The sequence below is a fragment of the Etheostoma cragini genome, chromosome 6 (genome assembly GCF_013103735.1).
Source record: "Etheostoma cragini isolate CJK2018 chromosome 6, CSU_Ecrag_1.0, whole genome shotgun sequence".
Classification (NCBI taxonomy): Eukaryota; Metazoa; Chordata; class Actinopteri; order Perciformes; family Percidae; genus Etheostoma; species Etheostoma cragini.
In genome coordinates, this window is record NC_048412.1 from 19,290,016 (window position 1) to 19,304,855 (window position 14,840).

At 41.5% G+C, this 14,840-nt stretch overlaps 2 protein-coding genes across 7 annotated transcripts in view; one reads left to right on the forward strand and one right to left on the reverse strand.

The window, feature by feature from the left end:
* Positions 1-14,840, forward strand: part of ddr1 (discoidin domain receptor tyrosine kinase 1) — a 38,195-nt gene that overhangs the window by 16,380 nt on the left and 6,975 nt on the right. For 5 of the 6 annotated variants that reach the window (XM_034874125.1, XM_034874126.1, XM_034874129.1 and 2 more), the window contains 10 exons: positions 1,370-1,445; positions 2,132-2,284; positions 3,469-3,616; positions 4,550-4,652; positions 5,232-5,418; positions 7,839-8,085; positions 9,361-9,510; positions 10,131-10,187; positions 11,560-11,726; positions 12,828-13,035. In XM_034874125.1, coding sequence (XP_034730016.1) covers positions 1,370-1,445; positions 2,132-2,284; positions 3,469-3,616; positions 4,550-4,652; positions 5,232-5,418; positions 7,839-8,085; positions 9,361-9,510; positions 10,131-10,187; positions 11,560-11,726; positions 12,828-13,035 — 1,496 coding nt within the window. The remainder of the gene's footprint in view (positions 1-1,369; positions 1,446-2,131; positions 2,285-3,468; positions 3,617-4,549; positions 4,653-5,231; positions 5,419-7,838; positions 8,086-9,360; positions 9,511-10,130; positions 10,188-11,559; positions 11,727-12,827; positions 13,036-14,840) is intronic. The other variant, XM_034874127.1, reaches the window with a different exon arrangement.
* Positions 9,422-14,840, reverse strand: part of flot1b (flotillin 1b) — a 19,992-nt gene continuing 14,573 nt past the window's right edge. The window contains exon 14 of the transcript XR_004656991.1: positions 9,422-9,435. The gene's annotated coding sequence lies outside the window, so the exon portion shown is untranslated. The remainder of the gene's footprint in view (positions 9,436-14,840) is intronic.

Sequence of the window (14,840 nt, forward strand, 5' to 3'; positions counted from 1 at the left end):
CCCCCCCCCCCATCGGTCTGTAATGTCTAACCATGTGGAAATAATTATTAGCCCAAGCTGTTTTTAAGAGACATCAGGGAGACATTGAGAGAGACAAAACAACGGACATAGAAGAAAAGTGAAAGGGGTATCACTGTGACAGTGTGCTGAAAGCTGCACAGAAATTAATTTGAAAACAGAGTCTGAGGGAAGGTGTTGCGTTAAGGGACAGTTGCAGAGCTGGTAGGTGTTCTTTTTCTTTGTGGCTGTTACAACTCTGAGGCAGTGAAACATCAGCATATTGGTGTGAGGGAGTGGAGGAAAGTTGGAAGGAGAAAGAATTGATAACATGAGGAGAGGGATAAATTGTTGGCTGGTATTTAGGTAGGAAGAAAAAAAGAAAATGAGGTACTCGGCAGAACAGCGTGTTGCAATGTTAATCCTGCTGGCTGGTGCACGGTGGACTGAACTCTGCCGAGCCACAGTCCTCCTCTCCCTCCTCATCCTCTTCTCCCTCCGTCCTCCTCCATCACAGGACACTTGGTGGAGCACTAATGTGTTGATATGATCTTGCGGTTTCCGGCTGCATGAGCTCATCCACAGAGGGGACTGATTGAAATGCTAGCCCCACTGTCAGTGTGACCGAGCTGATATAGTGATTTGTTTTGGCGGTCAGAGCATCAGCTTTCATTTTGAGAGAAGCCCCACAGTGGTCAGAGCTTGGTTGTGGCCTGGCGTCTGTTCCAAAGCTTCTTGTACGAGTCGATCCAACGTCACAGACACACCAAGCCAAGTTTGTGGTCTCGATGTGGCCAATATGTGGTGGCAGTAGGGACTTTTCTTCTCGGGCTGGATTGAAGAAGGTCCCAATGTGTGAAAATCTTTCAGTGCTGCATGTGTGTGGTCATGCTCGAGGTAAGAGTAGTCCCGACGTTCTACACCAGATCTTGCTGAGTTTTAAAGAACCAGTAAATTTCACTCGCTCCTTTCATCTCTTTTCCTCTCTTCTCCGTTTATTCCTGCCGTGTCTCTCTCTCTCTCTCTCATTCCCCTGCCTACTCTCTCTCCCCTGCCTACTCTTTCTGTAGCAATAGCAGGTTTTCCCTTTCTCTTTTAAACATTGCCCCACTTAGTTGTGAATGTTTGGCTTCTAGGAAATCAATACTGTATGTATGGTTGTTTGTATTGATTTTTAGTTGTATCTCCGCGTGCTGCAGGCACTGTAGGTTTTGATGTGTTCAGTCTTGTTGTGGGCTTGCTTGTATCTGTGCATGTGAATGTTAGGTGTGGGACTGGGATTTCATGAACCTTTTCAGTTTGTATTTTTAATGTTGTTTTGTTTTCCTTCTCACTCTGTTATCCAACATTAATAAACCTCTGTTTCTCGCAGGTTGAGTACTGGAGAGGGGGATGGAGCATGGTGTCCTGCAGGAGCCGTTTTCCCCAGTGGATCAGAATACCTTCAGGTCAGACGCTCCATTTGCTCTGCGCTGATTGGCACTGTTATGTTTTGGAAGCAATACAATCACTGTATTGTTTTTTTAAAGAATAAAATGTAATTGTTGTCAATTGGGATTTTATGATTATCAAGCTCATATAAAAAGCTGTTGATGATTTAATATCAGCTATGATTAGTTTGTCTTTCTTTAACTTCAACAAATAACTCCACTTGAAGCTTCTATTGCTTGCTTATAAACAGGAAGCTCGTCCAACAGACAAACCAAAGATCCTGCATAATCAATTAGCAAAGTTGCAAGTAACCTATTCTTGTAGAGCAAGGGGTTAGCACCGTCAAAAGCGGATTTCCCAAAAAGTCAACCTACTCCTTTTTAAATCTACCCAAGATTTAGAAGTGTAACACATTCAGCTTTTACATGTTTTCTAGGGTTTTTCGCGGGGTCCTAAAAAGTCTAAAATTTCCAAAATTTCAATTTTAGGCCTTAAAGTCTTTAAAGCAGTCTTAAAGTATTGTTTTCTAGGTCTTCAATAATTTTATACAGTTCTTAAATTTCCCTACATTCATGTAACGCTACCTCAAGTAAACTCTGGTTTTCTTAATCTTGTTATGTTAACTGCTTCTGATTCTCAATTTGTTCATCTACATTATAGTGAGAAATGTGAGTTTTGATAATCAATTTCCTGTATCCTGCAGGTAGACCTGCACAACCTTCACTTCCTGGCTCTGGTTGGTACCCAGGGTCGTCATGCCGACGGGCATGGGCAGGAGTTTGCTCGCAGTTATCGGCTCCGCTATTCCCGAGATGGAGTGAAATGGATCACCTGGAAGGACCGCTGGGGCCAGGAAGTAAGCAGGGTCTTTTTTGTTTTGTTAATTACAATAGAGCTGGAGCGAGCTGTCCTTTTTCATGTTTACATAAATTAAGAAAAGTGACAATTTAAATGTCATTAAATGAGCTTTAATGAGCGTTTTTATGTTTACGCTCCATTATTGATAAGAAACTGCTCAATATACTCTGGCTGTTTTAAAATGAATGTCTTGTTTAACACAAGGGTTGTATTATTCCTCAGCATTTGATTCATTTATGTATTGGTAAGTGGAGCAGTTTGGCATTGAACCAGCAAAACTTTGTCTTGGAACTTTTCTGTTCAGGCAAAAAGCAGCCTTCACTGCCTTAGTTTTTAACACAATGAATGGCTAACCTTGTGCAGATAAGGGCATCTGTTTAAGTTTAATACCACAACTACATGATACCATGGGAAAACTTTTTTTTTCAGAACTTTGCCAAGTAACAAATATTCAGAGAGACTTGTGCCTCGTTCCAGAGCGCGCAATGGTAGTTCTTGAGCACAGACAAAATATGTTGCAAGCAAATAAATACATTTTGAAGAGAAATTATACACAAGCAAAAAAAAGTTCCTTTTTGAGCAAACAAAAATCTATTCTGTACCCAATAAATGTGTTTTCATGATTCCTATTATCCATATTGAGGTTCAATAATAACCCATCTGACTCAGTTTTCTGTCTAGGTGCGCTGGCAGACTGCTGCACACTAGGTCACGTCTCTCTTGCAACCTCTCCACTAACCTAAAACCTAAAATTATCCAAAAGTGTCAGATCAAATTAAGTTGGTTGCTGGGAGTCATAGCTACATCACCTAACACTGGAGTATTGTTTCTGTTATCACCATTTAATTCTGTCACTTCCGATGGTGGCTGGACATTTGGGAAGTATTGTGATTGGAGATGGGCCAATCAGAATTGACCTTTTTAGGATAAAGAAACATGCCGACTTATTGGGACTTTAGCTTATTCACTGTATCCCCCAGAGTTAGACAAGTCGATACATACCCTTCTCATCTCATATTTTGCTTATGTGCTTGCAAAATGTATTTCTCCATGCCCTAAATCTACCGTCCTCACTCAGGAATGAGGCACAAATATAACTCCATTTGAGGCAAGGTTCATTTAACCCCACAGATAACAGGCGAGACAAGCAATGTTGTGTGTGTTTGCACCTGTCTCCCATAGGTGGTGTCGGGGAATGAGAACACCTACGACGTTGTTCTGAAAGACCTGGGCCCTCCCATAGTGGCCCGCATGGTGCGCTTCTACCCCCTGGCTGACCGAGTTATGAGTGTTTGCCTTCGAGTGGAGCTCTATGGTTGTGTGTGGAATGGTAAGTGTTTGTGTGGTAGTGGGAGAGACATGAAGAGACTACAGAGATAAAGAATGACCATTATATCAGATCAGTTGTCATGTGGTGAAGGTGACTGAGTTCACTTTCATCCTAGATTTACTCCTGTATTAGCTGGTAAAAGGGAGATTTGTTTGTGGTTGATGTTTACTAGTGCATGTTTTTGCCATGCGTCTTATGCATTGATTTGAGGTATTGCAACTCTCACAGAGGTTAAAAACCACAGTTTCGGTCTGTGCCTTTGGGGAGACCATCTTTATAACATATGGTGTAACGTGGCTTTAGTGCAGCTCAATTTGTCTGAAAGCCAAAGATCATACAGTATCTACAGAATGTCAAGTTTTATGCACATTCTTCCTCTCCTCTTATACCATATCAGATATTATAGCGGCACACTTTCTTTCTTTCCTATGTTTATTGTTTTATAATTCAGTTTGGACTGGAAGTCTCTAACACAAATGAAACACACATCTAAGTGCATAATCACATCCACAGACACTCCTTTAGATGCAAACAGAGCATATTGCACACATACTGTAAATCCTATGTGAAGCGTTGTTTATTATGGGTAGTAGAGCAGCGGTTGGTAGTGCATGTTGCTGACGTCACCTCTGTTCTCAGGGAGCGGGTTGATTAGCTGTATATTGGAGCGGAGAGGCTTGAGTTTCACCAGTTAATGGTGGCCGGGGCCGAGCGGGCCTAAGCAGCAGACCTCTTCGTTTGTTTTACTACTTAAAAACCAGCTGTAGCCGTTTCCTCGCGGCATTGATAACTTTTTAATGTTGGCTCAGTTAAACGTTGAACATGCAGCTTGTCCATGTCTGTCTTACATTGAAAACGACAAAAACAGCATGTTCTGTTTTAACAATCACATGACTGTTATTGGATATTTGTACATTTTTCTCTGTCACTCAGATGGGTTGACGGCTTACACCGCTCCAGTCGGTCACATCATGCACCTATCTGGCATGCCTGTCTATCTTAACGACTCCACCTATGATGGGAGCACTGAGCAAGGGTGAGATATTCTGACGTTCTAAGCTTTTTTTTTCTTCTATTTATGAGAAGGTACCTCATCTCCATAAAGTCCCATAAACTCCTTTTTGGATTTCGTTTTCATGGAAATGCATTATGAAACCGATGCAGCCTTGGGTGTAAATTTCAACATTCACCCGTGTTACAATCAACAATGTGGAGTGATCAGTGGAATATCAAAATATTTCCCTCTGCACTCGTCACATCTGTTAGCAGTAAAGTGGGGTCTCAGCCAAATCCTTTCTTGAAAGTTTATTCTGGTGTCCGCCTAATCGAAAGGGAATGCCAATATTTTCTTTTAGTTGCTCAGGGATTTGAGGCGTGTTTCCTGGTCGTTCTGGCAGGGAGCAAAGAGGGGGTAAACTAGAAATTGTATGGGCTGTGTGGGTAATGGGGCTGAAACATTTTGCTAGCGGGTGAACTAACATGTTTGATGTAATCCAGACATGCGTATGCGTTCGTGCGTGCGTGTGCTATACATGCCTATTTATGCATATTTGCGTGCCACTATATTGAATACATTTGTAAATATAAAGTGACATACAGTGCTGCGTGTGTGCAGGATGCAGTTTGGAGGCTTGGGTCAACTGTGTGATGGAGTCCTGGGAGGAGATGACTTCATACAAACTAAAGAGTTGAGGGTGTGGCCTGGGTATGACTACCTGGGTTGGAGCCGGGAAGCCCTTGGGCAAGGCAGCGTGGATGTTGAGTTCCACTTTGAGAAACCACGTCTCTTCCACAACATGCAGGTAAACAGTGAAGGTTTGTGTGGTGATAGCGCATGCGTTGTTGTGTGTAAACGAATAGCAGAGTGTTATGCAGGACATTGTTATCCCACTGGATTCTTAGACAGTATGGAGCTGCCTGTAAATCAGAGATGTCATTGCGGTTTCCGGTCTGTGTCCTCAAGGATGTTTCTAAAATATGCTCCGATCTAACATCTTTCTTGTGTTATTGTGTGTAATCGGACAAAGACTCAAGAACAGTAAACAAGGCTTCCCTGTGGCCTCGTGGTTAAGACACATACTGTACCTTATAAGTGCAGGCTAAGGGCTTAAGTTGCATGTCATTCTCTCTCTTGCCGTTTGTGTCTGCCTCTAAATGGTCAGCTATCCAATAAAGGCAAGAGTTCCAAAATCTATTTATAATGCAAACTCGCATGCATAAATCTACATATCAAACAAGTAAAACGGATTAAATTATAACTCATTCTTTTAAAATGAGTTCCCGTAAAAGATTCCTGTGTGTTATAAGAAGATAATCAGAAAAGGTAATATTGCTAAGTAAGTAACACTTGCATGGAATTTGCCTTGGTGGTTGGTGCATACATAAAGATATTAAACAATAATATGAAATAAACAACTATGCAAACAAAGCCCTGTTAGTTAATTGATTTAGTTAATTAATCACCTCATTAGCACAAGAAAAGCCTGTCAATAAGATTATGGCAGGACATTAGGCTGATTGTTTCTTTTTGCATCTGATGAAACTCCTTAGCAACTTCTGCAGCTCCAACCAGTACACTCTCTAAAAGGAACTCCAACAGAAGAGTTATGTGTCTGCTATTGCATCAGAAAGCAACATTTTGACTGAAATAGCTCTGCAGCCATATAATTAGTTTTGATGTACCATTGTTTATCATGGGACAGCGCGTCTGTGCTTGGCTCTCTGGGTGCCACCGAGTTGCATCATAGTCTGTTTGTGCGTCCGTGTGGCTTTTGGGGTTGGTTTGTGGAGCAATATGAAGCAAACTAGTTTGAGTTATAGCTGTGTTGTCTCATTGGACGGGGGTTGGAATGTTGGTTTGGGTGGGATTCACCCTATACATGTGCATAATGAACAGCATGAATCCCCAGCCAGTGTTAAAGTGACAAGTAATCTTTTAGAGGTCTGGTTTCTACTGAAATCCAAAAATGTTTAATGTTCTCTCAGCTTTTCTTCTTCTTCTTCACCTAGTCATGGCTATTCTAGTGTTTCTTAGTTGCCTTTTTATTTTATTTTTCCCAGTGGTATTCCTAGTGTTTTTCTTAGGCCTATCCTGTTATTCCTGCCTTTTCCCCGGGGATTTTCCCTCACTAACCTCAGCTGACATACACGTTATGGTGTCCTGGCACAGCAGATAAGTCAGACACACAGGTCAAATAAATAAAGAGTGGGAACCTGAACCTAATTCTGGCTTGACTTGTCTCTGTAGTTCCTTAACCTGCACCTAATCACTCTCCCAAAGGGAAATCTGCTCTTTGACCTTTTGCTAGTCATAACGTTCACTTCCTACAACACCTTTAACAAACTGGAACACCCTCTGATTTGCCTTTGTAAAGATACGGATCTCTGGGAATTTTTGTAAAACTTTTTTGCGCTCTCATGTAGAAGATGGAGCAAAAAAAAAAAAAAGAGGGTTAGATTTATGATGAAACAAACAGAACATAATGAATGCAGTGTTAGCTTTGTGCAGGTCATTGGGGTTGTTTTCCCTAAAGGAGTAGTGAATTACTTTGGTTCTGTTGACTTATAGTTGGACCCCCAGCACTACCAACAACATACAATACTTACCCCTAAATGTGTGTAAGCGCATTAACGCGTTAACATGTGGATTAGGTTAAGTGGCTGGCCTTGCAATGTGAGCTTACAGCTAACCAATGAGAGCACCCTTCACAACACCTCTTGTCTCTTTACTTTTATATCTCTCAGAGATATAGTTTTGACTTCTCGCTCACTCATTTAAACTTGCTGCATCTTTCTTCATGTCCCTCTCTCCTCCTTCCAGGGCCTCATATATTAGATCTGTTTTTATGGATTAGTCTCTCTTAGGCCTTTCACTGCTTGAAAAAAGAAAAACATATTTCATCTGCTCCCCTTCATCGGTGTTCTGTTCTTCTACAATATTTTTTATTGCATCTTTTCCCTTCTGTTTTCTAATTTTGTTAACTTGTCGTCCTGCGCAGCTCAAAGTTGTGCCAAAGCAATTAAATTGGACGAGAATGTTTCATTAATTTTGTGGGTTAGCTGAATCTTTTTGTGCCTCTCCACGAATAATGAATGATTAGGTCACACTTTTCCCTGAGTTTGCGTTGAGAAAATTCAGGTGTGTAGATAATTAGGACTGTCTAATACGTTGCAGCTCTTTTATCTGTCCTCTTTCGATTCCCTTCTCTTCTCCCTCCTCTAGGTGCACAGTAACAACCGCCACACTCAGGGTGTGCGAGTCTTCAACAAGGTAAAATGTCTTTTTAAGCCTGGCATCCTCCAGCCCTGGTCCCCCGAACTCACTCTGCCTGTGCCACTTGAGGATCTGAAGGACCCTTCCTCACGACTCATCTCCCTTCCACTGGGTGGCCGGCCGGCTCAGATCCTTCGCTGCAAATTCTACTTTGCCGACCGCTGGCTGCTCATCAGCGAGATATCCTTCCTCTCTGGTAGGAAACTGAAATGAAGCAATCCCTTTTTTTCCACACGTGAGATATGTGTTTCTGGGGCTCTATAGAGGCTTTTCACTTGCGTCACACATATCCTAGCAACTATGTCTGCCGCTGTCCAGGAGGTCCAGTAGAGATTTGGCTTTGCCCAAAAATAGCTAAAAATAGACAGCCACAACAGGAAATACCTGAAAAGGGTTTTTCAGATGATTTTAAGGTATCTGCTTTTTTTAAAGTCAAGGAGCTTGTCCATTCTGTGGCAGGGATTCAACAGAAAAACAATGTTGTGTTCTACAAATACATTATAGGGGACTACCGTGATCATAGATGTTGTATCAGTTATACTTTATAACCTCCTAATTCAGTTTAAAGTAGGCTATATCAGAATCAGAAAGAGAGAACATGCTAGTTTTCCCTCCATTTGTTGTCTTATCAATATCAACTTATTTACGGACTGAAACAGACCCAAGCAGGAAACACAAAGGGGGATCTGATATGTTCTGTAAAGACAGGATCTACGTATATCTGATTAGAAGTCAGATAGAGGACACTGCGGCTGCTCTCTAGATGGCTGTGACTAATTCAGCTTTCCTATTTACTCTAAAACACTGTCAGTGTTAGCGTGATAAGACTCAGCAAAGTGCTCAGTAATCACACCATACTCGGGTAGCTAAAATGAATCGACCCAACTGCAGTGGTCTGGCATGTCTGACCCGTGCCAGACAGGTAATAAATGACACACAAAAACTGTCACACCAGTAGCCACACTGGTGTGCTTCAACTCCCCAACATTGGCAAACTGGAGTCGTCTTCACCATTACTACCACATCTTGTGGCCTAATTTCTATTTATGGGACAGAGCATACTTGCATTTGGTCCTTTGGTACCAGAATGTGGTTGATTTTTTGCAACTAACTCTAACCGTCTACCTGGGTGACAAACCAGACAGCTAATATCACTATTAAACACACCACAATACAGAGATGTTGGCCTGTAAAACAAATAACAGAGGGCTAGCTGGACAGTAATTTAGGGTTGCCAAGGTAAAGGTCTATCAATACAAAATTATTCACATGGGTTGGTAAGGAATGCATCATTTCCACATCAAATCAACATCATCATCATAAACTTCTGAGATGAATACTGTTTGGCTGCTGAAAACACAACCAGCTGTGACCACAACCACTGTTTCCTAACAGCAGGAAACATGATTTAACGTGATTTAATTTTCATTCAATTATTCCCCCCACTCTTTCTCTTTTTCTCCTTATCCAGAGCCGTTTGAGAAGGATGTCACAGAGATTGATTCATTTCCCAAACTTCCCAAGATCCCTACCACCACTTCCTCTCCTCGTCGTGTCAACCAAACCTCCTCCTCTCCCACATTAAGCCACAGCTCCTCCAACACCACCGCCGGCCCATCTGGTGAGTCCTGCTGTTCGTCCTCTTCGTCTTCCTTCTCTTCACCCCACATCTTCTTGTATTTGCTATCTTTCTTTCCACCAACCATTCCCTCCCGGTTGTGCCCTTTCATCACCCACCATGCTCCTTCATCTACATCACGGCTCTCTCCTGCCTCTCTAATTCCCCCCTAATTCCTTCTCTCCAGTTGTGATCAGCGTGAGCATGTCGGCAGTGTGTCTAAGCCTCGTGTCTAAAGCAGAGCCAAAGTAGGCACATGTCTGACTAGCCTCCCTATTATTCACAACCTCTGAAATTCTTTGGCTTTGAGCCAAACATTTGCTGAACCTTAGTCAACCCTGGATGCTCATCTTTCAGATTTCATTTTACCTGAAGGACAGGAGAAATCTGGCTTAAAACTAAAGGTCAAATGTTTTGACTTAAAATTCTTTTTTTTTTCTTCTTCTCAGTCTAGCTTTCACAAAGTTTGTATGAACTTTTAGTGATTTTCATTTACATGGATTAAAAGCCAGGTGAGCCAGAATCCCGCTATCCAGGATTTCTTCTCCTCATCACCCTCTTCTGATTCTTCACAAACACTCTTCTCACACATTCCTCCTTTGTCCATCCCTCACTCCTTTCAGAACTCCCCACCAACACCTCCTTCATGATGGACACCACTGGTAACTGGACGTTGTCAGGTGAGAGAGAAAAAAATAATAATAAAGTGGATGAACTGGGGGACGAGGGCTAGCTCCATCTGCTCTGGCCCTCCTCCAGCATCTTTAAACTGTCCCACTGCTTAGTAAAGAGTATGAAGTATAATGGATGAAGGATTACAGGGGCAGACTTTGGCACTGGACTTTGTCCCCTGGGTTTGAAGCTATATAGCTGTAGGAAAAACACTAACAGAGCTATAGTACATTATATTTATGTATAATAACAACAACTTGGCTTCTTGCGGTCTCACAAACGGCATGCTTTTCGGGGGAACTGGCTCTGTTCTACACAGCTAAACAATAACAGGCTTTTTAAAAAGCTGGAAATGGTTGTCTGTGGCGTGTATGCTGCTTTGTCTTTTTTACTGGCTGTGGTTAAACGGCTTTGTTTGGGTTTATTTATCTCCCGCATGGTGTTGAACTGACAGAGGGAGAGAGGGGAAGCAGTTGTGAGTTTTCTGTTGTGAAAATGTGGTGTGTAAATCTTTGGCTTGTAAATGTGTGTTTGAGTATGAGTGTGATTTCAGGTGTATATTTACATACAAGTAAAAGCCTCAAATATGGTCTTTTTAACAGTGCTATTTGTTCCAAAACCGTTTTGTAAGGGATTTTTAAAGTTCCACATTTGACCTTTGAGTGAGAAAAAATATAACTAGATGATTCTAATTAATATTTAACTACAGAGCTAAAACAAAACAGTGTTCACATTCTGTTCTCAAAGCAGCGGTAAACAAGAAACCCTGTGGTATGAGCAGGCATACTGGATACATACAAACAAAGACAAACCCCATCCGATGTTCATTAAAGGTCCCATGACATGAAAATTTCCCTTTTGAGGTTTTGTAACATTAATATGCATTCCCTCAGCTTGCCTATGGTCCCCCAGTGGCTAGAAATGGCAATAAGTGTAAAACGAGCCCTAAGTATCTTGCTCTGCCTTTGAGAAAATGAAAGCTCAGATGGAACGATCCGGAATCTTGCCCCTTATGAGATCAAAAGGAGGAAGGTTACCTCCCCTTTTGGCCCCCTCATGAGAGAGACATCATGGCTTTCAAACGAGCAAAGTGGCACTTGGTCAAGGCAACACCCCAGTCTTCCACCTTGGGGACTTTTAAGCCTGATGTAACTATGTTGGTGTTTGTGACTCCAGTAAGTGTGTGACTGCGCTGATAGAGCTAATGCACACAGACTGAACAGTGCATTCATTAACTAATGCCAGCATGTAGAAATGGACACGGTTGCATAGTAATCTATACACAACACATAAGACCCACAAATATCCGCAGGTTTAACACAATAAAGCTTATACACTCACAAACACCTAACATTTCCACCTGTATTTTCTCTCCCATAGATGCAGAATTTGGTGCAAATACTCCCAGGGCGGGTCTTCCTGTAGCCATGGATGACAGTAGTAATACAGCTATTCTGATTGGCTGCCTGGTGGGCATCATCCTTCTGCTGCTGGCTGTGATAGCGGTCATATTGTGGAGGCAGTACTGGAAAAAGATACTGGGCAAGGTGAGTCAATGCATTCAAGGTTAATTAGGTTAGTTGTCTAATGTGTCTCCCCCCCCTCTCTCCCAATGTCAGCTGGGATCAGCTCCAGCCCCCTATAAAGGATAATGGATGGTTGTAATTGGTATCTAGCAATTAGAGTTGCTTCGATTAATTTAGTTGATTGACAGAAAAATAATCACCAACTATTTTGATGTGTATAAGTAATTTTTCATGCAAAAATGCTGTTTTTAGCCTCTCAAATATGGAGATTTACGTCTTTTTTTTGTTTTATATCACATTAAATTGAATATCTTGACACCTTGGACTTTGAGAAACATTTAATCTAGAAAATCGTTGGCCCTACTAATCTTGCAGTATTGGTTTTAGTAGACAAACCAAACATCTATCTCTGTCTGTTACCACCCTAGTACGGTGAAGGTAAATAACATTTTGTCAGTGTTCCTCAAAGCTCTACTCTTTTTCCAGAAACAATGCCCCAGTTACTCTGGATAATCAATCAATCTTTCTGTTAACAGCTTTCATTGTAATTGCTTTTCTGCAGAATAAAAAACTCTAAGTGAAAAAATGTTTTTTTGTGTGATTAGGTTGAATTGTCTCTTTTAACCCAGTTTAAATGATTGATAGCAGGCTGAGATAACAACTGCTGGTCTTTTGGCGGAGCACCACTGGATCTCCATCTGGATGTGTTGTGGGAATCCTAGAATATTACTTGATACTGTTCAAAGATTAGAGGTTATTTCCACCACTGTGTGATGCTCATTTGCTTTAGGATTTCAAATCATGTTGCCAGTTTATTAGATACAGGCAGGTAAAACTAATGCAGTCTAGTAATACAGTCCTGCAAGTCATCTTACCTTTTAGTGAAATCAAAGTGTAGGTATTAATATTTAGCCTAAGCTCGTTAATATAAATGGGTTGGACATGATAGATGAAGAGGATTCTTTGATTTTAACCTTCAGGAATGTAGGGTTTACTGCAAAACCGTTATATTAGACTGCATTAGTTTTACCTAGCTGTACCTAATAAACTGGCAACCAAGAGCATATTTTGTATGCATCTTGGATTTCCTGTATTTCACTGTGTAATCCTATGCCCTTCCAGGCCCAGGGTAGTCTATCCAGTAATGAGCTGCGGGTTCACCTGTCAGTCCCCTCGGACAACGTGGTCATCAACAACACACACAGCTACTCGAGCCGCTACCAGCGCATCCACACTTTCCCTGACGACCGCGACCATGACCGAGAGGGTGAAGGAGAGTACCAAGAGCCCAGCGCTCTGCTACGACCAAGGGATCACAGAGACAGCACAGGTAAGTTACAAACGCACATAAGCACACAGTCAAGGAGTGCAATTATAGACATGACAGAGTCTGCTGTTTGTGTTGGAAGTGGTTCAGTCCAAAAAAAACCTCACATACAGTTTAGAAGCGTGACATACAACATGAGTAGCTTGATATAAAACATGCAGTAAAACATGCCACATGTTACATACACTTTGACAGAGATTGATCTACTGTAAACCACACAATAGGCATTGAGTTGTGGAAAAAGTTAAACAATACAATTGTCCATAAACAGAATGTAAGCGTCTACAAACATGTGGTTTGGGCCAGAGATGATAAAAGTACTCAGTATAAAAGTAAAAGAAACCTTTAGAATGACCATTATTTATGCAACGCTACCTGGACCACACACATGTTGCTAGAGTGCAAGCTGAGAAACTTCAGTGGACATGAAAAAAGGCTCTTTATATGCCAATCGCTACATTTTAAATGGCTGTCTGCCTAAAACACCCCATATATATTATGAAATTGTGACAGAGACTGGGACTCCAGGTTAATACGAATGAAGATATAAAGCAAGATATGAATTCAATTGTGATTCTGTGACAATTCACACATCCAGTTTCTCTTTTGAATCCTTCCCATAACATTGAAATTATTCTACATTATGCCTCAATGGTATAAAAAATAACTTATGTAATAAAATATGTATCAACCTGTAACAAAATGGCTCTTTTCAAACAAATAAATATGAAATAATGTTCTAAATATGACCTATTCTGTGGCAATTTCAAAATCAAGCTACAATTAAATATCTCTTAAAACCTTTTTCCAATGTAATAAGATAAGATTTTTTTTGGTGTCCATGTAAGCTTTGAGATTTCCAGCACCATAGACACTGAAACAAATGGGTTAGCATTGCACACGGTGCACTCCGCCTCCCACTTGTCCCGACCGGGACGGTACGTGGAAAGTTTTTTTGCAGTTCAACTGGGAAACTGCACTTACACTTCGCATTTTGAGGGCAATGCTGTTCCGCTTTCTGATCTGCTCTTTCACTGTCTATGGATCTGCTCCCTGTGTGTGCGCGTCGCAGAGCCGGCTCTCGGGAATTACGTCACGCAACAAAACACCGCAGTATTGTGTTCAAAGCGCCAAACAATTTAAGTACACGCTTAATGACCCCTTGAAAAACTGTCAAAAACGCAGAAGCACGCACACACACACACACACACACACACACGCGCACACACACTCGCCAGGAGTCATTCTTGATGCCTATTAACTCAAACATCTCTCTCAGATAAGGCCAAGGATGATTGGAAATGTCTTGCTGCTTGTCTGCCGAATCTCTGGGATCTCTGTTTTCTTCATTTTTAGTAATGTCACCATCCATACTACTAGCTAACGTTCCCACCATCAAGCTGCAAGGATTTGCCGCGAACGAATGGCGCTGAATCTGTCCTGTGATATTAGCCTAGTGGTGCGTCAACTGCAACGTAGGAGTATATTCCCATCCAATTAGATTGAATGTGGTAATGATGACGTGAAAGATAAGAACTGTAACTCTAGTGAAATTATTTTAAACTTGTTGGTGAGGACTAGATTAGGGCAATTTCTCTCTGTTGATGCTTTATTATAATCAAGCATCTTGCCACCTAGCTAACAGGTGAAGAACACAAACAACAAAATCACTAGCTAACTTACTCTTAAAGTTGAAAGAACTATCTAGACCAGGGGTCTTCAACAGGGGGTCCGTGACCCCTAGGGGGTCCGCGGAGGTACTGCATGGGGGTCGCGAAAGTTTTTGTTGATTAGACTTTTTTTTTTAT